The sequence below is a fragment of the Typopeltis vanoorti genome, chromosome 6 (assembly GCF_054136105.1).
Source record: "Typopeltis vanoorti isolate ZY-2024b chromosome 6, IOZ_Tvanoo_1.0, whole genome shotgun sequence".
Classification (NCBI taxonomy): Eukaryota; Metazoa; Arthropoda; class Arachnida; order Uropygi; family Thelyphonidae; genus Typopeltis; species Typopeltis vanoorti.
This window is the reverse complement of record NC_143554.1, coordinates 17,151,742-17,176,635: the sequence shown is the minus strand read 5'-3', so window position 1 is coordinate 17,176,635 and position 24,894 is coordinate 17,151,742. Positions and strand designations below refer to the sequence as shown.

The 24,894-nt window shown below is 35.1% G+C and overlaps 1 protein-coding gene across 2 annotated transcripts in view; it reads right to left on the bottom strand.

Moving 5' to 3' along the window:
• gus (splA/ryanodine receptor domain and SOCS box containing gustavus) overlaps positions 1–24,894 on the bottom strand; it is a 165,433-nt gene that overhangs the window by 126,857 nt on the left and 13,682 nt on the right. For both annotated transcript variants that reach the window (XM_090394692.1, XM_090394691.1), the window contains exon 2: positions 8,920–9,026. Coding sequence is in view for 1 of the 2 variants with exons in the window: in XM_090394691.1 (XP_090250817.1) it covers positions 8,920–8,939 (20 nt within the window). In the remaining variant the exon portion in view is untranslated. The remainder of the gene's footprint in view (positions 1–8,919; positions 9,027–24,894) is intronic.

Genomic DNA, 24,894 nt, shown 5'->3' with positions numbered 1-24,894 from the left:
GTTACAGTTGTAAATAAATCCAGGTGCAAGTCTTCAGGATTCTTTGACTAGATTGAATAACTGAACAATTTACTATGAAAATCAGCAATAAAAAGACAAAAACAATGGAAATGGGTAGAAACATGAAAAATATCACTCTTTCTTTTAAGGTTACACGGTGATGAGCATTCATATTTACGGATTTAGGGACACAAAGCACACGTGTTGAAATGATTATTTTACTTATTATTAATAAAATAACACTTGACATTTCGACCCCTGTATTGAGGCCATCATCAGAAAGATACATGTGTATAGGAAACTAAGCTACATGCTCTTGCACTCTATAAAGGTAAATTAAATCTACGCTGTTAATTAATCTTTTTCTTAGCCTGACCTCTAGTGATAAAAAATAAAAATAAATAAATAAATAATTAATAAATAAATAAAAAACTACAATAAACTCTGCTAAAGTCCTCCTGTACTAAGATTCTTCTGGACTTGTACAGTTCAAGTTGCTATTGAACGTTAAGGGAAATAACTTCACTAAGTCTTCTTGTATTGGGATTTTTCTTTGGCTTGTTCTGGTTGCTATAAAGGTTACAAATGCTCCACTTCTTGGAATGGTTAGACCATCATTTTTGTTCAGATATGGATTATGTTTGAGCATTTCATATGCTTCTTTAAATTTCCTCTCGAACCAGGTTTTGGTACAGTGTAGGGACTTGGTACCTTTCTAATAAATTCTGTGGTATATTTTGCAGTGCGCAGTCAGAAAGGCCGGTTTTTCCAAATGGAGTATTTAATGTGTCATTTGTGTTCGTCCTTCTTAAACCCCTGGGTGGGCTAGGTGTGGAAGAGGATCTTTTAAGAACTGAGTAGGTGTCTTAATTTTGTTGGGGGTTTAAAGGTAGTTTTGATGTTGTATTTGTATAGTGTTCTGTCTATTTTTTTGGAAATGCCTCAAACACACCTTAGAATTGATTGGAGAGGTACCAAGTCCCTACACCGCACCAAAACCTGGTTTGCAAGGAAATTTAAAGAAGCATGTGGAATGCTCAAACATAATTCAAATCTGAACAAAAATGATGCCCTAACCATTCCAAGAATGTGGAGGACCCATCTGCAACCTTTATAGCAACCAGAACAAGCCAAAGAAAAATCCCGATAAAAGAAGACTTGGTGAAGTGTCCCCCCCCCCCTTAACATTCAATTGCAACTTGAACTGTACGAGTCCAGAAGAAAATCATAGTATAACAATCTGAACTGTACAAATCCAGAAGAATCTTAGTACAGGAGGAATTTAGCAGAGTTTATTGTAGTTTTTTTTTATTTATTAATTTTTTATTTTTTATTTCTATTTTTTATTTTATTTTTTTTTATCACTAGAGGTCAGACTAAGAAAAAGATTAATTAACAACGTAGATTTAATTTACCTTTATAGAGTGTAAGAGCATGTAGCCTGGTTTCCTATACACATGTATCTTTCTGATGATGGCCCAATACAGGAGTAGAAACGTCAAGTGTTATTTTATTAATAATAAGTAAAATAATCATTTCAACATGTGTGTTTTGTGTCCCTAAATTCATAAATATGAATGAAAAATATCACTTGCATTATCAATGGAGAATTTATTTTCTTCTTTAGTTTGCTGAACCTTTAAGGTTCTTCTACAAAGACCACTTTCTATTACTCTTTTTTGTCTTGAGCTCTTCCAGTTCAGTCCAAGATTTTTATATCAGCTAAGTATTTTGGATGTTATCCTCCCAACATTGCTGTGGTCTTCCTCTAGGCTACTTTCCATCAGACCACATCTAGAACACTTCTTTAGTCATTCTTTCACCATTCTTTCCACATGTCCAAGCTTCAATCTACAATCTCTTTCATCAAATAGAAGTGGGGATCTACAGAAATCATAGTTATAGATTGTCTTCTCCATCCATCTGTTGTGTCATTTCTTACAGATTCAAAGAATTTCTCAGGATTTTATTTTCAAAGGTATGCGAAACTTTTACATCTTAGTCTGCTTTTCTAACGTTTGTTTTATATATTTCTATTTTAACTCTGCTTGAGAGAATTTTGGAAAATAATAAATGATGTAGTGAATGATAATATCTATCAAGGGCATGCATTCTAGCTTGTATTTCTGTACTAATTTCATTATCTCGAGTAATCAATGTTCCAAGATATTTGAAGAAAATGGCATTTTTAAATTTCAATTTATTTACAGTAAAATAGTCATTTCCCCCTACATATTATTTAAATATTCAGTTTTATCCTGGTTGATTTGTAATCCTAATTTCTCAGCAAAAACTTTTGAGTTTTCTGAATGTTATTTTAATATCTTCAGCATTTTCTATAACTAGGCATAAGATATGCAGATAATAATCTGCATATCTTATGCCTAGTTAATATTACTGTTCTGCTTGCATTATTTTTTACAGTTTTTTAAACAGATTTTACTGAACCTAAGTTAAATAGGAGTGAAAGGGCACCTCATTGCTTCAATCCTGTCTTAATAGCAAAAGGTTGAAATCTAATTTAATTAGCCAATACCACACTTTAGGAGTCACTGATGCAAATTTTGATTCAATTTATTATCTCATGAGGTATTCCAAATTCATTTAATTCTCCCCAAAGGCCTTCTCTATGAATACAATCATATGCTTTTCTAAAATTTATATTTCATTTAGTTTACATTTCCATTGTTTTTCCCTCTAGTATCTGTCTTAAGTATAAAAATCAGAATCCTGCTTGATATTAGGCTATATTTTTTTTCAGTATATGATAAGGTTATTTTTAATAAAATATTAGATAAAGTTTTGTAGCCTGCACACAGGAGTGATATGCTTCTGTAATTTTAACATTTATTTTTGTTTCCATTTCGATATATTGGTATGAATAGTGATTATTTCAGTTCTGAGGATATCTCTTTATTTTACGATATTGAATTTACCAAAGATTTGAAAGTTTATTTTTCACTTGGTCAGACTATAATAAATTTAGTTTAATCCTTTATCCAAGTGTGTGCAAACAAAGTTTGCGCCTGAAAGTATCACTGTACCACTGTACCCCAGTCCTGAAGATACCTTCAGGCACAAACTTTGTTTGCACACACTTGGATAAAAGGATTAAACTAAATTTATTATTATTGAATTTACCAGTTTATATATTTCTGTAGTTAATTCACTACTGCCATATTCGATGAGTTCTGCTACTAATCCATTAGTATCTGGTACTGTGTTGTCTTTGAGATGATTTATACTTTCTTCTGTTTTGGGCTAGTTAATATTTAAACATTTCTGTCTGTGCAGTTAGCTGAGTGGCTATGCGCTTCACAACCATATGCCTGGGAAAGGAGTGTCCTTGGTTTGATTCTCGTCACTGACATGAGGAGCTTAAGGATCTTTCTCAGCCATAGCCAAGTTCACCGGTCTTGGCCATGGACAGCAGGATCCCCCCCCCCCAGTTTATCTGGGGGGGTTTCATCCCGCAAGCAGGCAAGCCGGTCCCACGCTGCTACAGCCAAAAATACCCCCCTGCCTCAGCGGCAGGCTGGCTGGGGGTTGTACTAACAAAATCGTATCTATGTAACACGCAGACCCTCAATGGAAGCAGGAAAAATGCGCAGAGGAAGAAGAATATTTAAACATTTCTGGATAACAAGTACGATACATTTTCCATTCTAAAAGTCTCAACAGATTCATTTCAGTTTAGGAGTTCATTAAAATACTCTCTTCACTTGTCACTTTTCATCTCTAGTAGCTGATGTTTGTCTATTACTAGCGTTGATTATTACTCTTTTCATATGTAGGCCTGTTTTCAGGTTTCTCATTTCACACAATATTCTTTTCTGTTGTCTGATTATTTATTGGTTTTCTTGCTGCTCTCTTTGTATATCTCTAAACAACATGAATATCATAAGGTAAAATGAACATGAATATCAGATGTGTTATTAAACCAATTATTATTTTTCTTTTTGTTACTGCCAATTCATATTATTCATTAAACCATTTTCTTTTTACTGTATTTTACTTTGAATTCCCATTGAGTTTTCTGCTGCTGTTTGTAGGCTATCCTTGATATGGTTCCAGATTGTTTTCAAAATTTTCATTCTCTTTCACTTGCTCATTTTTTAACTTTTGTTTTAATTCAACTTGTTTTATCTAGTATGTTAAATATTGTATCTCAGATGATTCACATGCTCAAAAATATTTACTATTATTTTGACCCTAAGAATAGCAGCAATTAGAAAATGGTCGCTATCACACTCAGCTCCTCTGTAACTTTGACGACTCTGGATACAATCTGATTGTCTTTAACTAATTATGATATAGGCTATTTGATTAAACGTATATCCATTAGATTTCCATCTTTGTTTGTGTATATGTTTCTTATAAATACAGTGCTGTTTATTCCTAAATTTCTAGATGCAGCTAAATTAATCAATCTTTCTACATTAATATTAGTTTCTTCAAATGATGATTTTATATATTTTTATATTTTGCATCGAAATCTTCTAACAGGATAAGTATATCCTTTTGGAATTTTTTTGAGGATCTGTTCCAGCTTTTCACAGAATTCATGATTACAAACATTTATTTTTGCTTGTAATCTCAGCTTGCTTATTCTTTCATTAAAAGCTTCAAATTCAACCACAAATAACCATAATTTCTTCCCCAATATGAAGCCCATCCCAAATTCATGTTTATCTGAGTTATTTCCATTATAAAGTAGTAAAAGTTTGTCTTTCTTCAAATTATCTTCTACCCATCTTGATTCTTGTATTACTAGATATCCATTTTATATCTGTTTAATTTATGGATAAGTTCCTAAAAATGCTCTGGCTCTATACAAGCTTCTCATGATCCTATTCAGAATACATTATTCTACAGTTTAGGTTGATAACCATTTTTAAGTCCATCCAGTGAAGATTACTGTGCTTGTTTTACAACCAGTAGATTTTTTAAATGCTGGGATTGTTGGGCCATATGCTCAACTTCCAACCTGGAAGACCAGGGAAAGTCTCTTCATCTGGCCACCCCTTTGATCTATCTAGCTTGGAAGGCCTTGCTGCTAGCAATGCTACCATCAGTAAAACTTGCAAGATGGGATGCGCACCTTCCCCCTATCCCCACACAACAATGTAGAGACACCATTGGGAAAGGGGATTTATAGCACAAGTAAAATATTTCAGCTACAGGCACAATTTTAGTAAAGATGGCAAATTATATATGGAGATGGAGATAGATAACAAAATAAACAAAGCTAGTATGGTGGGGAGTCAGCTAAATTGTAATTTATATGGAATAAGAGAGAAATTAGCCAAAAACAATGAACTAGGCATACAGTGTTCAAACTAATTTTAACTTGTGGATCTGAAAGGTGGTTAGAAATGAAACAGTTGATCGGAGACTAGAGACCATAAACATGAAAGTCCAGAAAAAATCATGGGCGTGAACAGATGGCATCAATGGCAGCATCATCATCTTCAAATTCCTGCCATGTACTCTCAAAGGGTGTACAGGATATGATAGTACTACATGAAAAAAAATTACATCATTACTAACTTCCTATCTATAATTTTCCTCCAAATCAGTCTGTTACTTGTCAAGACTCCAACATTGGGATTTAGCCGACCAAATTGTATTCTTATTGGTTAAACCAAAATAAAAATAAAAAAATAATCAATAGCAGCATTATATTAAAAGTGATTAGAAAGAAAGTGACATTATTAGCATTTAATAATATATGAGTAGAACTAATCTAAGGCAGTATAGTCACTTACACAGGATAGGAGAGGAAAGGTTAGCAAAACGTGTTTGACCCTGTGACAGCAAGTGAAAGACCCAGAAGAAAATAGAGAGGTAGGTCGCTTGATGTAATTAAGAAGTGCCTTAGAAAAAAAGATGTAAATATAAGATCTGGAAAGTGACAGATGGTGGAGAATTGATGGGATTAATAATATTGTAAACTTTATCATGTAGTACTATAACAGTATCCTGCTCTCCTTGAGAAACATATATATCAAGAGTTTGACACAAATTTTTTCAAAGTAATATTCCAGAGATCAGAATATCCTTTTCTTCCATTTTTAATGTATAAGTGTTTTGACAATTCCTTTTAAAATTACTCTTTCTTCTATTTCTAAGCTTCTCAAAGAATCATGGGTTTATGGCAGTTACTTCTCAAAAATGTGACCAATTTCATGGAGGATGTTATTAACTTGTTAAACTGAATTTACCATCTATGCAGGATATTTAGACAGTATCATGTAAAAGAATAAATTATATAAGCAGATAAATAGAAGAAACAGTCATGGGCAGTCCTATTTCACTGATTTTGGTTGATTACTTTATGGAACATCCGGAAAACCAACTTTTCCATACTATTTTTCTCAACCTCATATTATGGCTTTGTTTCATAGATATCTTCACAGTGTGGTCCCATTCTGAAACAGAACTGCTTCAATTTTTGGTCAAAAACTCCTCATACACCCACATCAATTTCACTATTGAACGAAAATCCAACAGGCAATACTGAATTTTCTATTTACAGGAAACTTTCCTTCACTGGCAGATGTAATCACCTAGCTTCCCATCACCACCCATCACAAAAAACAAGTATTATCAAGTTTTGTTTGCAGAGCTAGCATAATTTTGTTCTTTGGATTCCTTTTGATTTGATGAATTCAATAAAATAAAATGTAATTTAATACAGTATAATGAAACCCACCCTAAAAACAATAATTATCATCTCGCAACCAGACTGCAATCTGATGTTAAAAGAATTTCTATACCCTACCTTAAAGAGGCTTATGAACGAACAGCATGAATTATTCACATATACAATTTATCCACTATCTTCAAACCAGAATGGAAATTATCTTCTTTCCAACCAAATACCAAGGATAAAATGCCATCTCTATTCTTACCTGGTGTTTATGAAGTGCTCTGTTTCTGCCGATTTTGCTACTTTGGATAGACTAGCCATTCTGCTAAGATCAGAATCCAAGAACACCGAGACTACAAAAGATTTTTAGAATCAGAGGATTCTAGCCTTGCTTCTCATGCCACAGATACTAGACAGAGTTCATAATTTGAATCTTGTAACCAGTATTATCAAGCATTCTTCCTGTATGATATGTTACAGTGAGCAAAATCTATAGCAGTTGATATTAAAGTCCAATTTCCGTTACATGTATTAACCAAAACATGGTTAATACATGTAAGAATGCAAATTTAAAGAAGCCTGTGAGATTATTATCAACCACCCCAATCTGAACAATAATGATGATATGAAAATAACAAACATATGGAAGGCACATATTCGACACTAGAACATCATTGTTACTGAAAGAAAATTATCTATAAGAAAGAATGTTTATTCATGTTATCATAAATAGAATTTATCTTGATGTAGTTTCTAAATAATTAAATTTTTTTTTTCACTAGAGGTCATGCCAGTAGAATAACCTATGATCAAATCATTGTTTCTCTAACTTACTGTATGTAATGTAACTCAGCTTGTCCTGTATATTTGTATATGCTCCAGATGATAATCTTAACATGAAGATCGAAACGTTGGAAAATGAAAAGAGTTGTTCATAACACAGTTGTAAAGTCCATAATTTTTAATATGAATGCTGATCACTGTGCAACACTAAAAGAAAGGATACATGTATTAACTGTTTTATACTATAATGTCTAGTGTCTGAGATTAATTTTCTGCTGTTTATATCTTCTACAAGAAACCAGCTTCTCCTTTATGTCAGCTGCATTCTCTAATGACTTAAAAAACTTTCTCTGCTTCTTTTCTATAGAACCTTCTATAGGATCCATAGGTACAAGTATGTATGTCTCAATGCTCAGCTTTCCATCTTGAAATTTGTCCACATCACTACACTGTCTGCCATTCAAGAAATTTATCTTTGTGTTTAGCACTAAACAGTATAGCTACTCCTTCCTTTACCTGTTCAGTATTGCCTCAGTATTATTTAGATGCATTCACCTACAATTATTTTTTTTTCATGTTAATGGGGACTATCTTTAATTCTATCTTTTGACTGTGTTGCTCTGACTCTGACGAAAATTGCGAAGACCTTGTTTATCCATATGCTTAATCAATAGGCATTTTAGATCATTTGTACTATTACGTTTATGATTTAAACCAATGCAGAATACATCTAACTGGATACTGGTAAGAAGTCCCAATCAGTTCTCTGCACTCTTTATATATTGTGTGGAAGTATCTACCCAATTATCTGGTTTTGGCTTTTTAAGTATCATCATTTATTAAAAATTAAAATTTTGCTAAATAAAACAATAAACATAATAAATGTAATCACAACATAATAAATCAGCTTGATGTTAACAATAATATTACTATTCAGCTGCTATTTTTCAGTCCAGCCATGTCCTATTCAAATCCTACTGGAGTAGTAATCCTCGATATTAACTATTAATATATGTTTATAAATTTACTAATATTCAACTGGATGATATTGATAATTCTCAATCTACTTTATAACAGTTTGTCACAAAATATAAGCACATGGCACTGATATGATATTTGCAACCTTTTGTACATGGGTATTAAAAAAAAATTCACAGACCGAAAAACATGAGTTGCTATAATCTACCGAAGAACAAGAGGCATTATCTAGAATTACTGCTTGTTTATGGTGCAACAACATTATTAAAACACTATATTCCTAACTAGATATTTCAAATAATGGAAGGAATCTCATCATATTTGTTTATCATAGATAAGAACCAATTATTCATCAGAAAGAAACTGTTTCCCTAAGTGTAATATTTGTAAGTCTGTTTTGAAAGGAGAAAAAACATTTTAAACGAGTACATCTTATTGGTAAAATCTGTATTAATTGCTAATCTTCATAAATTTGATTTCATATAATTTTATTCAAATCATCTTACCTTAAATTTCTGTCTTGCATCCAACATAATGCAATAAAAATCTAAATCATATTCATTCATCTTGTTTGTAAGCATCTTTATTGATGGAGTAGATATCAAAAAATCATCTATCAAGAGAAAATATAATAATGCATTTGTTTTATACAATGGGAAAAAAACTTGCATGCACTAGCTTATCAACATATTTTTAATTGCACATTAATCTACCTAAATGCAGAAATTATTTGAGACATAAAATGGTAATGCATACTATGCTGAAAGCTTCCTGGATACAAGTTAACGGTTCTTAAAGTGGGTAGTAAGTACTAGGATAGAAATGCATACAAGAGTTAGGGAAGATTTGAAATAGGCAATAATATGCCCCAAAAGTTATGAAGATAAAAACATAGGTAAATAAATGACAAATAAGAAATGTATTAAAAAGAATCCTAGTATCAACTGGTTAACAGCTGTCACTGACTCGCTATAACACCATCCATGGAAAAATTTTTTTTGGGGGGGAGGGGGGGTTAGTTTTGCTATAGTGATCGATTTTGTTATAACAGGGTTTGCTATAACAACAGTCAACTGTAGTGAGAACAGTTTGAATTATGATTGAACTAGTTGAGGACTGGCATATAAAAGAATGAGAAAAGCTAAATACATTCTCCCTGCTCAGCAATTAGAAAACAATACATTCATCACAGATAATAATGAAAAAGAAAATATATGAGAATATGTGGAGTTATGCAGGCAGACTTCAAAATGAGAAAATGGACAATGAAACTTATTTGTGCCTATGGTCCCACAGAAGGTTCTTCTAAGAGAAGCGGAAGAATTTTTGGAGTCATCAGAACAGGCAACTGAAAGAAAATGGAAAAAGTGGTCCTTGTTGGAGGGTCCTAATCTGAACAGCAGAGTAGGAAATAAATACCACCGGGCATATAGAAACATTTTGGGAAAATCTGAAGAAAAGGGTAAAGTTAATAATAATGATAAGTATTTACTGGACTTCTGCTCAGACAAGGACTGTGGTCATTATTCACCATGTTTCAACTTAAAGATGTGCACAAGTTCATAAGGAGAGAAGACAAGAAAAGTCTCATTGACTATGTCATTATCACTATCAACAATGACATAGTCAATGACATTGACTATGTCATTGTTGATAGTGATATCTTCATGCTCATTCAGGATACAAGAGTGTACAGAGGATTTGAAACTGAAAGTAAAATTACTTATTAAGCAGGATAAAAATGGATATTACATTGAAAAGAACAGTATGTGAGAAAGTTTTAAAGAGAATAAGTTGAGCAGCTTTTACAGGTAAATTGTAGACTTGACTACGCAAACGCTGATCAAAAACAAAACAAATTGAATACAAGAAGCCAAACCATGTAGTTTCAGTGACAAACTATGAAGAACACATTGATTGATTCAGCTAGGGAGGTATGTGGTGACGTTGTGTGCAAGGATAGAAAAATAAGAACATGGTGGACACAAGAAGTTAAAGAAGCAGTCCTGGAAGAGAAGAAAGCATACCAAAAGTTCCTAGCAAATAAGTTGGCAGATGCCCTAAAAGAATACAAAGGAAAATGTAAGCTATGTGTAAAAGTAGTTAAACAAACGTCATAGAAAGACTGGTAAGAGTATGGAAAATAAATATCAGGAAGATGGCAAAATGTTTTGAAGGCTATTGAAGAAGGTTAGAAATGGAGGAAAGAGTATTGTAAAAGAAATCAAGTATGAGTCACAAGTTCAGTCAGAGCAAGAAACTACTTTTAAGGAAAACAGCATAAAATTTGCCTTACGACTTTGTGAACTGTGCTTACAGGTTTGTCTAAAGACATTGTAATATGCCGTGTGCTGCTGTTTCCTATGACATTTGCCATTCTTTCTTCCTCTAATGCTAGGGCTACTTCCTCCACCATCTGTTGTTCCATTGGCTTCTGTCCTCTGCCAGGTTTGACATCTAAGGAACTCATCTTTTCAAATTTCTAGGTCATTTTGCATAAACCATTTGCTGCCATAAGACCTGCTATTAATCCCTTTAATGTTCTTTACTTCCACAATGCTGTCAAGGCACAGCTGTTATTTTAGTAAAACTTCACGAGAAGTGCACAGTCCTTCGGTAATGGTGGCATTGTGCTTTAATAAGTTCTCTATTCACATGCAATGAACTGATGCATTCTGCAGCTACGTGCTTTTATTCAAGCTTCATTTGAAGCATAAAGTCATTGGGGACATTTTTCATTTGCATAAATGGTACGGTTGCAGTGTTTTACTGCATACCAGGAGTACCATACATAATTTCCTGTATTGCCCTAGTGCAACTTTTAGAACATTGGTTTTTGCACAAAATAAAATCCCCTTGCTGCACACACACCATCATTTTAAATATTAATTAAACTGTTCCACTGAGTAGTTACCCAGTTACAGCCTTTTTAAATGTGAACTTTAATTATAATCACCCTGTATTTCACCTATTTAGACACAGTTTTTAGCGAAGATCAGGTTCAATCTGGAAATAGGCAACAGAATAAGCAAAGTTGGTATTGTGGGTAGCCAGCTGAATAAATTTATATGGAATAAGAGAGAAATTATTCCATAACTAAAAATTGGTTTTTAGTTATGGAATTTTTAGTTATCGATCTGAGAGTCAGGTTAGTAATAAAGCACCTGATCAAAGATTAGAGACCAGAAACCAATGGCATCAATGGCAGAATCATATTAAAAATGAAGACATTAGAAAGGAACTTGATATTATTAGCATTCAAGAATGTGTCAGCAGAGCTAATCTAAGGTGGTATGGCAACTTAAATGGAATGGGTGAAGAAAGATTAGCAAAACAGGTGTTCGATGCCAAGAAGGAGACCCAGAGAAAGACCAAGGTCTAGGTGGACTGATTCAGTCAAAAGAGAATTAGAAGCAAATGTTAGATATGACAATATTAGAGTGATGACAAGTAATAGACTGATTTGGAGGAAAATTGTTGGTAGAAGATTAATAATAATAATGTAAACTTAATCATGTAGTGCCGTCATAGTAATCTGAACATCCCTTGGGGGTGCATATCAGAAAAACTGATGATGATCATGTATCACATACTAGTTGCAAATCTAGCTGTTTTCAACCATAAGAAATCTAGAAAAATTTACAACAGCACTATATATATTACACAATCAGTATGTGAATTTTATTTTAAGAATTTTACAGCATTCTCAGTTCAAAGAATGAGCCAAAATTGCCATATAGTTAAACAACGATCCTTGAGTTCCTAAAATTACAATGGAAAATGAGTCACAGAAATGCTGATTGTGAGAACAAGAATCTTCATATCTTTGTGTACATATATAAAGAGAAAATGTTTAAGGTCTGCTAAATAACTATGAAGAATCAATAGCAGCTGGAAGGAAACAGTCGACAATCTCATGAACCAAGGTGTGCAAGTTCAGGTTTTGTTGGTGCTTTTACTTTGTATTATAATGGGAAAGGGGGAGAGGACTGGAAAACAAGTGTAGTAGTCCACATTATTTTTAGGCTGCCATTTTCATTGGCAATGGATTGGTGGAAGGAGGCCAGGCATAATTCCTTAAACTCTCTCTCTCAAAACAACTTGTGGTGTGATGATATAGTTAGGTACTGTTGATGATATAGTTAGGTTGCAACTGCAAATAATTCAGTATATACCTACCTGTTTTATACAGGGAAGAGGAATTAATCCTTAAAAGAAAGTTAACTATATTCCTTACCTTAGTCTGTGGTTTATAGGGACTTAAATTTCTGCAGTTTCTACAGAAATTAAACAGTTCCTATAAACATTCCCTCAATCATTTCTAATTTCTGCAAGGGGAAGGGATGCATTTAGCTTTTCCCATTCTTTTATGTTTTACCAAATTCAACCAGTAAGATATTGCTTTTGTTTATAAAACTGCTTTCTCTCCAAGAATGAGCTCCCATCACTAGCAGTTCTGTGTTGGCCATTTCAGCAAACATGTCATAGAACTGAGATACATGAACAAGTTCACTAGGGATATCATCATCATTCCCAGAATTAAGATGTTAATCACATCTTAATTTTGGAAATGATGGTGATGAGAATTAACATGGATATAGTAACAGAGTTAAGTGATCTGCAGAAAACCAATAATGAGTGTGCCAAGAGAAGGAAGAAATTTTTTAATCTAAATTCAACATTGAACTGAATGCATTTATGTTGTTCAGGCGATTGAGGAAAGCAGGATGGATATGGGACTGTGTTGCTAAATTACAAAAATATCACTTCACACATAAGATTCAAGATCTGGGATGTAATGGTGAACTGAAGTTTAGAGGGCACATTGAAAAGATTACATTGCACTGCTGCTATGATAAGGAGTACACTGATATGTACAGATAAGGAGGTGGCTGTGCCACTGTATAAGTACTGGTCAGCAGACCACACTTGGGATACTGTGCTCATGTTTGGTGACCTAATTTTCACTGTAATGTGGAAACACTAGTCCAGAGATGAGTGACTAAGGCAACATCAAGCCTTAGTGTTGGTTATGGAGAGAGAGGTTAAAAGAAATGTAAATCAGAGTTTGATGGATAGGAGGAAAGGAGGTGATAAGATGGGGAAGAACAAGAGGCCATCCTTGGAAGTTGTGTAGGGGTGTGCTGAAGAAGAGTGTGAGGAGCAGATTTTTTTCCTTCTTTTTTTAAAGGTGAACTATGGGTGAATGAAACACCTTCCCAGAATGTAAGTGCAAGGAACATTAAGGATTTTAAGGTTCAGTATGTTGTTGATTGCGTGAACCTCCATGATGAATCTGCTGACTCCATGGATGTTAGTGTGATACTAATAATATTTACCCATTACACACAGCAGAACAAAAAGAGATAAAACTGAATTTAAAAGAGATATTTAATGAAAATGTCACTAAGTGACAGTGCTAGAGAAATGGGACCTCAGCATTCTTGCTTACTGAAATCAGTTGGCTTTAAGTTGCCTTTTGTGCATCATGTCAAATTCAACTGTCCATGACTCCAGTATCGTTTTGTGTAAAGCTGAGAGAAAACTCAATGAAACATGTATGGGGGATGAGACTTGTACTGAGCACAACCATTTAAATAGTCTAAGCATTTTAAAAAGGGCAAAGAGGATGCAGCAGACAACCAAAAACTTGCAGTCTGAAATGGTAGACAATATGTGGACTTTACTAATACGTGACTATAACACTGAGAATGGTAGCAAGTAAATTAAATGAGAATAAGAAATTGATAAGGCCCATAATTTCACTTGAAAAAAATAAAATAAAGCAAAGATGAGTTCTTTTTCCTCAAAAAAATACATATTTGTATAGAAATTGACTATGGGATAAGAAGATGAAGAGTCCACAAAACCCATCACTGAGAATTTGTTTTGTAATAAAAACGTTATGTCTCTGACAGGCACAATTCATGAAAATTACAGGAATAAAGTTGGTTATAATATTGTGGATGTCGAGAATTTGGTTTACTTAATTTTTGTATTTTGGGTTATTAGGTGAGGAAAAAAAAAAGATCCAAACTTCCTGGTGCTTTAGCTAACTTCATTGAAATAATTGTTGAACTATCTATACATTCATTACTGGTGTCATTACACTATATCAAATCAAATCTCAGCCCAACTACTGAATGTCACTCTCCCTCAAGATACTTCACTCTCAAGCAGGAAAAAAAAAAAAAAAAAAAAAAAAAAAATCAGGCTGATTAATGATCAATCTCTGAACAATCTGCTTTACTTTCCATCACATGGACCACATGTTCAGTTGCTTGCAATTTCTACAGATATATCCATTGTCACTATTAATCAAAACTGACACTGGTAAGGTAATTCCCCCACTCTGTTCTAGTTCTGTTACAAGATGTGTAGAAGCTATTCAGCATGTATTTGAGAGTACATTTCCAAAATAAATTTATCTTCTTCATTCATTCTTTTTACTGCTGTTCTTTGGAACAGTCACCACTGTTACATATTTCCTGATGACCATATGTGAAGGTCTTGATATCCAAATTATAAATTTTTCCCTTCTCCTCAATGTTCTACATCTGCAGTACTGATGAACTCTAGTAAACAAACTCTAGTGTGCAGAATTACTATAAGACAATAAAAAACAAAAATTATTTGTTAGCTACATTGATGAAAGACTGGTAATTTGGGAAGGGGAGAAACGATTATTGCACAATACTAATTATTATAGATATTAACTGCAAAAATCCTTAGAACACTAACTGAACATCAAAATTATGCCAAATCTTATGACTCCCACCACAAAGAGTGGGAGAGTCACTCAGACCACAATCTTGTACAAGTCTCCTCTATCAAAGAATGTTTCTCCCTCAACCACTCCCGACCTCATCCTCTGGCACTACAAAGGAGAAAACTGGGATGACCTTGGGAGAATTTCTACTCCTCCTTTCCTTGGTCTGACTATTGTTTCGGCTCATCTGACCCTAACACCTGTTATGAACAAGTTACAGAAATCATTCTCACTGGCATGAACACCTTCATCCCTAATTCAAGTCACAATCCTCATCTGCTTTCCAAGCCCTGATTCAACCGAAAGTGTACCAAAGCAGTGAAAGAAAAAAAATTTAGCTTACCACAAGTGTCTTGCTTCAAGAACTTCAGCTCCACACTTTGCGTGCACCAAAGCATGCAACATATGCACATCAGTCATCCAAATCTGACTTCATAAAGGCCAGCAGTAAAAAACTTGCCTCCTATTCAAATGGAAGCTCTGCCTTCTAGTCCCTTGCTAAAGCTGTTGGAGACAGCTTCTGCACTCCTGCACTTCCACCTCTCTCATCCTGATGGCACCACTGTTACTCTCATTGCATCACTCTTTTCTTCAAACTCCTGCACTGATGACCAAGGGAAATCACCTCCTACAATACAAGAATCCAAGCACTGTATGCCTCCTTTTGTTTTTTGCCAAAAATGAATCAAGAAACTACTAAAAAACTAGAATACTAAAAAGTCTTCTGGTCCTGATAGCATCTCCCCAATTGTTCTCAAACATTGTGCTTCAGAATAAACACCCATCTTGCATCATCCCTACAATCTATTATACATATCTGGTACTTATCCCAATGCATGGAAGCAATATCATATCCATCCTATTCCTAAAATGGGTGATAGAAGTCAACCATCAAATAACTGATCAACTGTCCTGAAAATTCAGCTGAAAGCTATGAAATATGCAAGAACTGTCCAGGAGTCAAACTAACAACTGCTCATATCTATTCTTGTCCAGCAATTGGTGCTGCTCTACAGAAAAGTGACAATAAACCCCATAGAAAAGCTCTACTCCAAAGTTCAACAGATTGGCAAAGCAGTTCTACAGGCCCCATCATATCTAGAAGCTCTTCAACGGACTCGACAACAACACAACAGAAGTCAACCATCAAATTACTGATCAATTGCCATCACCTCAATCCTCATAAAATAATGGAGAAAGTCATCAACAGCCAACTCCAACGTTACTTAGAGGACTACCAATTAATTAGCGACCACCGGTACAGATTCTGCCATTCAAGATCCACAGCTACCTCGTAGCATACATCCCACCACTGGACACGTGCCATGGAAAGGTTCAGAGAAACTTGCGCTGTCACCTTTGACATTTCCTTTGACCATGTGTAGCATCATGGCCTGTTTAACGAATTGCCATCCTTTGGTCCTTGCCACCCTCTTTAATAGGGTAGCCAGCTTTCTCTTTGAGTCATGGTAGATGGTTCCTCTCTTCAAGCTTCACCATCAGTGTTGGAGTGCCACAAGACTCTGTCCTATCACCTACTCTCTTTCTCCTGTACATAAATGACCTACTCGCAATAACCACTAATGCTATCCATAGCTTTGCTGACGACCATACATCCCACCAATGGACAAGTGCCATGGAAAGGTTCAGAGAAACTTGTGCCGTCACCCTTGACATTTCCATTTCCTTCGACCATGTGTGGCATCATGGCCTGTTTAACGAATTGCCATCCTTTGGTCCTTGCCACCCGCTTTAATAGGGTAGCCAGCTTTCTCTTTGAGTCATGGTAGATAGTTCCTCTCTTCAAGCTTCACCATCAATGCTGGAGTGCCACAAGACTCTGTCCTATCACCTACTCTCTTTCTCCTGTACATAAATGACCTACTCGCAATAACCACTAATGCTATCCACAGCTTTGCTGACGATATTACTCTACTATTCTAGGCCACAATATCATCTACAATCAGTGCCTTGAACATTGATCTTCATACTATCCTTCAATGAGGTGAGGAGAGCCCTGTCATGTTCAATGCCACCAAAACACAAGTCTTGCCTTTTCTCTCACACCTACCCTTATCCTCAAACACACAGATCACCAGATAAGATAAGATCTCTCTGCTTGGACCAATATTTACCTCCAGTCTCTTCTGATATAAACACATCACATCAATAGCCTCCTCACAGCATTCAAGATCCACAGCTGATCTCATAGCATATCCAAGAAACTAGCCATTCACTTTCATTCAAAAGGCTATTTTACACCTAACCAACTCCTAACTATATACAAATCCAAAATCTGTCCATGCTTAGAATAAATTAAGAAATAAACTTTTATCTCAGTCCTCATGTACCCCAAACACAGCAGTGATATGCTTAAAGGTCTCTTGATCAATATATGTATGTGTGTGTGTATATATATATACACACACACACACACACACACACACACACACACACACACACACACACACACACACACATATATACAGTCATACCTACCCCGACTTATGCAAATCCGGTGTTACACGGTTTCTTATATGTACGTATTCCTGTCCCGCTTCATGCCTCACCACTAGTCGTATCTTTCAGGCACCGACCGCATTCACCAGTATCGCACATGCTGTGAACAAGCACTGGCATATTTCGTATGGTCTGAACATTCATACACGAATTTTATAGTCTACAAACCTTGCGATTGTTTAATGTTATGTTCTTGATAAAAATTTTATCACATAAAAAATAATAATGTCATCCAAAAGAAGCAAGTCCGATTCTTCTACAGCTAGCAAGAAAAGAAAAACATTGACTTTGGAAACAAAACTCAACATTATTAAGGATTTTGAAGGCAGAATGAAAATTTGTGAGCTAGCAAAGAAGTTCGATCTACAGGAATCCACAGTAAGAACAATCATAAAAGAAAGGTTTACAGATTTTGGAGGACATAGATTCTAACGATGAATGAACTATAGCCACAAGGCAAAAGGCAAGGAATAAAAAAATCGTTAGCTTGCCATGAAGAAATTTTGCGTGACAAGAAAAAGACTTTATGCCATCAGACGAATCTATTAGATTTTATGAAACCATCGACATCGAAATAACTTTCTTTTTTTTTATGTACGAAAAACTACAATTATGATTATATTTCTTAAAAAATATAGGTGTTTTTGTAAACCTTTGGTCCCAATTGTATGTTTGTATATATAAATTACATGCAAAATTATACCCCAAGTTACGCGAATTCGACATATATATATATATATATATATAATGGAGGTGGTGGTAGTAATAATAATGACCAGACACAAGACACCTGGCTGCACATTGAAACAATATAGGATCCTAAACGTTTGCTACTGAGCTTGAAAAAGGAAGCTTCTTATTTTACTTAGATATTGGGAAAGGGGTGGGTGGACTAAGGGAAAACAGTGTTTTGGTATAGGATAAGATGGGTGTTAATTTTGGAATGCACATTTTTGGTACAACTAAGAAGATATATCTGGGCTAGGTGATGTTTTAGCATCAAGAGCAAAGATTTTTCTGGCAAAAAGATCAGAGGAAGCATGCATTGAGTTCTCTATGGTATGGTGAAAGGTGATTCTCCTTCAGTGTCTCTATCTCTACAAGAGACAAAGACTGATGCCAAGAACTTTATCTTTGATTGATGTTAGAATGGTACCAGATCAGGATAAGGGAGTCAAGTGGAAGCATGACAGGTCAAAAGTTACACCCAGTTACTTTGGTAAACAAGAAGGCTTGACTGCTGAGTGAGCACAAGTCAAGTTTTCTACAACCCTTTAAAAGTTTGATACAGATTTGTTGATGTCTTTTTTTTTTTAAAGGAATTTTGTATGGAGTGGGAAATGCAAGCCCTCAATTCTAACAAGATCTGTTCCAATTATTTAATTACAACAAGTGTTCGGTCAAAAGAGCAGAAATAGTCAGGAGCTATATAAATCAAAGGTCTTCCCAATTAGTGCCACTGTGATGCAAAAAACTTGAAGGTTGACGATGGCTGGGTGAAGTTTCGTCTGTAGAAAAGGAAACATGGATGAGGTTATGGTTCAAATTATCAACAGAACTGATACCAATAGTTATTAGAAGTTGAGATGGTTAAGATAAGGTCCACGGTGATGACAGATCATCTGGTATTTGTGTTAGATTATTACTAACAGCAAATACTTCAATATGGCTTCCAGTATGATCTGCAAAGTTAGAAAAGGAAAGCCATTTTGAATAACAAACATGGAAATCTTCAAGGATGATCTCTTTCTCTAGATAATTAGACTTGAAAAATCAACCTTTACAAAAATAATCAAAGAGACAATGGAATCAGGAGTAGTAGTAAAGGTGGCAACTGAAAGCAACAGTGTGGAAAAAAGAAATTTTGAGCCAGAGCAGATAATAAAAATAGGGTTTGCAGTTTCACTTGCTCAAACACGTGATATCAGATCTCACAGAACGATATATGTATCACAATTATTACAGAATCAATCATATATAATGTATTTGTATAACTGGCATGTACAGCATTTAAAGATGCCAATCAGTGCATATCACTGATATTTAGGACATGAATGTCAAAAAAAAGAAATACTCCTCCAAATAGGATTTTTTTTTTTTTGAGTTTAGTGTATTTTTTATTTTATTTTTTTGTGGGATATTTTATCCTTTTTCTGAACTGCAGTGCTGCCGTTATTTTTTAAGTCTTTCATGAGAAAAATATGCCATGGTTTAACAGATTTTAAATGGTTGTCAGAGTTAAATTTAAAAGTTGATGTGGAAGAGACTATCCAGTTTCACAGATGCTGAGGAGGTATGTGTAACACATTCACATTAAGGACTGGATGAATACACAGAGCCAAGACTATCTGTTCTAATGATGCAGGTTTTGCAACAGAACTACTACCTTTATGACCCTTTTTAGCAAATGGCTACAAACCTGCACATAACAGACAAAATATTGCACTTCCACACAAGATTAAAACATTACACATTCTCTGAATCTAGGATACATCTGAAAAGATAGCTGAAATTCTTTGTAACTTCATGACATTTCACACCATACATACATCCAGCTGGTAACCTTCTTCCATTCTCCCAGAGGATCCACTTGACCCTTTTGCACATCCTGGAGTGTATATTGTTCTTTGTGCCTAAAATTTAGCCTACTTTGGACATATTGGCAGATCTATTAACATTTGTCTATGAATATAAAGGCTATGTTTGTGATATATATAGGAAAAATCAGGATTAAATGGAAGAAGACAATTGTGCTTCATATAAGTTGCTATGTATCTGAAAGACTATTTTTGACTTCTCTGAACTAACTTTTTTTTTTGTTTTTTATCAAACTTTAACAGGACATTGCTTCTTTTCGGTTACAATATGAATTGTTTCTGTACTCAAGAGGCCAATTTGAAATCCAGAAAAATATTACTAATTCAATAAATAAATTATTTATTTTGTTCTTCTGGTGTTGTTTATGTCATAGTACTATTGTGAATAACCATTTAAGCCTAGCAAAGTCTCATCAACTTAATCATATTGATGTTGACACCATGGTACTGGCATTGGTATAATTATTTTGTTTATTTTATGATTTGAATCAATACAGACTGTCGAATCCTGTGAATAGAGCATTTCTGCACACTGTGAGCAAAAGAACCGTTTGTGATAAAGGAGTGCGTTTTTCACGTCCCAAGATATTCCTGCACAGTCTAAAATTATACTATTTAAAGTTATCTCCAGCAATCTCTATTTTATTTCCCATTATGTTAGAGTTCCAGCTAATGGACACCAACAAGATTAAAGAAAATTGAAATATTCTATGATTGAGAATACTTAGAATAACAATATTTAAGCTATAGAGGCACACATTTTGTCAAATAAGCAAGAGTAATGCAATGCACTGTCTTCAGTAGAATCACAAACTGTAATTGCTCTTAGTTGTTGAAATTTTTCCACTTGGTTATACTATAAATTAAAGATACCAAGAAATGATATACTTGGTTTAATCCTTTATCCAAGTGTAAGCAAAGTCCTGAAAATACTTCAGGTGCAAACTTTGTTTGCTTACCCTTGGATAAAGGATTAAACCAGTGTTTCTCAACGTTTTTTGGATCATGCCCCACCTCAACGTCTCAAAGATTTTGATGTCCCCCTCTAGCATAATAGTCAGCCAAGTTCTGAAAAAGTATAATATAAATATGTACATGTATATTTTCTAACTGTACCCCCAAAATATTCAAATTGTCTCCCTGTGGGGCATACGTCCCAAGTTGAGAAACACTGGATTAAACCAAGTATATAATTTCTTGGTATCTTTAATTTATAGTATAACCAAGTGGAAAAACTTTCAACAACTACCTATCTCTAATACAAAGGATTTTAATAATAAGGTATGACACCTTACGGCAACTTGTATATGTAAATATGACTTCTGCATTACTTCAACCTTAGTATCACCTCTGGGTCTGGCTCCCACTGACGAGACCTCAATAAAGATCAAACCGGCCTGGTGTAAAATCTTAAACAAAAGGAATTTTGTATTAAAATACCTTTTATACAGAGTTTACAAGTATGCTAAGTCACACTAAAAATACTTGTGTATTAATAGAAAAACGTGATATTAATTAACTTTGAAATAATTTTTTTGAAGTTATTGAAGAGACCTCAATATTAATGTTATGCATTAAGGGAAGGGCCACTACCCAGACTAGGTCGAAACTAGTCTGGGTAGTGGCCCTTCCCTTAATGCATAACATTATACATATCCGCAAGGAGATGTGTTTTGCATTATGGGAGATAATGAGATAGGAGTGTTGGTAGCTTGCTCCACCTTTGCAAGGAGTCACCCGGTGTTGTACCACTTTATCCCAGTCCTGAAGATACTTTCAGGTGCAAACTTTGTTTGCACACACTTGGATAAAGGATTAAACTAAATTTATTATAGTCTGACCAAGTGAAAAATAAACTTTCAACATCTTTCTCTAAATCCAGAGTAATTTAATAAAAAGGTGGCACACCGTTTGGCAGCTCCTATAGGAGGAGATGGCCTTGGTATCTCCACTTGGGCCTGGCTCCCACTGAAGAGACCTCAATAAAGGTCGAAACTAGTCTGGGTAGTGGCCCTTCCTTTAATGCATAGCATTGTACATATCCACAAGGAGAAGTGTTTTGCATTATGGGAGATACTGAGATAGGAGTGTTGGTAGCTTGCTCCACCTTTGCAAGGAGTCGCCCGGTGTTGTACCACTTTACCCCAGTCCTGAAGATACTTTCAGGTGCAAACTTTGTTTGCACACACTTGGATAAAGGATTAAACTAAATTTATTATAGTCTGACCAAGTGAAAAATAAACTTTCAAGATATAGGTCACGTAACTGACGATAAGTTGGAAGTACTGTGAAGGTTAAGAAGATAAGTTTCAAACGAAAAAAAGTAGATTTTACAAAGCCGCAGCCAAACCATGATTAACATAGAATAATGATAAAAACAGATTTTAACACTGGGTAGTGACCCTTTCCATAATGCATAGCATTATAAATGTCTCCAAGAAAATGTGCTTTGCATTATGGGATACTAAGGCAAGTGATGTGAAGTCATACCACCTTTACCACGAGTTGCCAAAGTCCTGAAAATACTTCAGGTGCAAACTTTGTTTACTAACACTTGGATAAAGGATTAAACCAAGTATATAATTTCTTGGTATCTTTAATTTATGTAATTGCTGTTAATTCAAGAGTTACTGATATAGGGAAAGTAAATATGATTACAATATTTAAGAAAAAAGTATTACACACAAAATACAAAACTTACACTATTCAGAATCTTTTCCTTCATGATTACATGGTGATCAGTATTCATTATGCACAGGTTATGCAGACGGTGTAGTGTGGAATGAGTTTGATGGGCGAAAGGATTTATACAAGATGGATGGCCTGTATTTGAATGGATTTGGTGTGCAGAGACTGGAAAAAGTGTTGCTGAATGAAGTGAAAATGGATGTGCAGAACCAGGGAAACTAGAACTACCAAGGAGGAGGGGAAGTGGATATGCAGACATCAGTGAGACAGTTGAGTGTAAGAATGTATATAATGTACCTGAGCCAGTACTAAGTAATAAGGACAAGTAATCGGAATGGGATAGTTAGCATAATGCATCAAGATAGGGGTGGGACCTCTGTTTCATGTATACTAATGCCAGGAGTATTAGGAACAAGAAGGAAGAATTTTTGGCCTTGGTTGGCTCTTCCTGGACACAGCAGGTTACTGGCATTAGTGAAACATGGCTGACAGAAGATGATATACTTAGTGGGATAGAATGTGTGTGTTATAGTGTTTTTAGGAGGGACAGATAGAATAAATGGGGGGAGGAGTGTTATTGATGATAGCTGATGAACTGCAGCTAACGAGAATTTAAGTAGTATTGCAGGGTAGTGAAAAGAGCTCATTTGAGGCTATTTGGTGTGAGATTGAGACTGGCAAAACAAAATATACAGTTGGGTGCTGCTATAGACCAGCTGATGGAATAGATGGTGGTGATAGTATGCATAAACAAATTGATGAAATGAGTGGAAGGAGGGTAATTATTATGGGTGATTTCAACTATGGTAACATTGATTGGAAGGAGGAGAGGACACATGTGAGGAAAGAACTGGATTTTATTCAATTATTAAGGGATAAATATCTCAGACAGCATGTAATTGAAAATACTAGGGATTTGAGAGTACCTGGTAATAGCATCTGAGAATTTGACCGTAATGAATATGACCATGTTGCCACTCATTGGTGAGAGTGATCATAAGGTCTTGACCCGGGAGGTGGCCGAAGGTGTGGAATTTTCGATTAAGCTGGTATATTTGGAATTACCATGCTGGCAAGTATGACAAGCTTAGGAGATTGCTTGGTTCAGTGCCACGGCATGTAAAACTGTAAGGGCAGAATGTTGATAGAGCATGGGAAGTGGTCAAGGAGCATTTATAGGAGGTTATGGCTGATTGTATACCTAGGGTCCGAATAGTAAAACAAGTAGGGGTAAAATGGATGAATAACACCATTAAGCTTGAGCTGCAAAGAAAGAAACAAGTGCGGAGGGAATTTAAAGAGAAAGGTGACCTGCAGGCACACGGACGGTATAAAGTGCAGGCCAGAAGGGTAACGAGTGTGGTAAGAAAAGCAAAAGCGGATTATGAAAGGAAACTATCTATGCAAGCTAAAGTGAATCCCAAACAGTTCTTTCAATATGCTGCAAGCAAAAAAAAAAAATTTTTACACGGCAGAATCATTTTAAGGAATGCCGATGGTAAGGAGGTCACTGAATCAGTCGATATAGTGGTATTACTGCGTGAGCACTTTGCAAGAGTATATCATCCAGGTGGTGGCATTGAAAGAATGAAGGAACCATTAGTTTATACAGGAATTGTGATGAATGAAGTGGAGGTGAATAGTCTATTACAGAACCTTAATGTGAATGCATCTGTGGGATTGGATGGTATACCAGCAAGGGTCTTACATGAAGCTAAAGAATTATCAGTGCCCTTGACCAAGTTGTTTAATCTGAGTCTCGGGTCTGGTTTAGTTCCAAAGGTGTGGAAAGAGGGGAAAATTGTTCCACTGCATAAAGGAGGAACCAAGACTACTGCTGCAAATTACCGACCAATCAGCATATCAGGAGTTGTTGTCAAGGTCCTGGAGAAAGTAGTTAAGGAAAA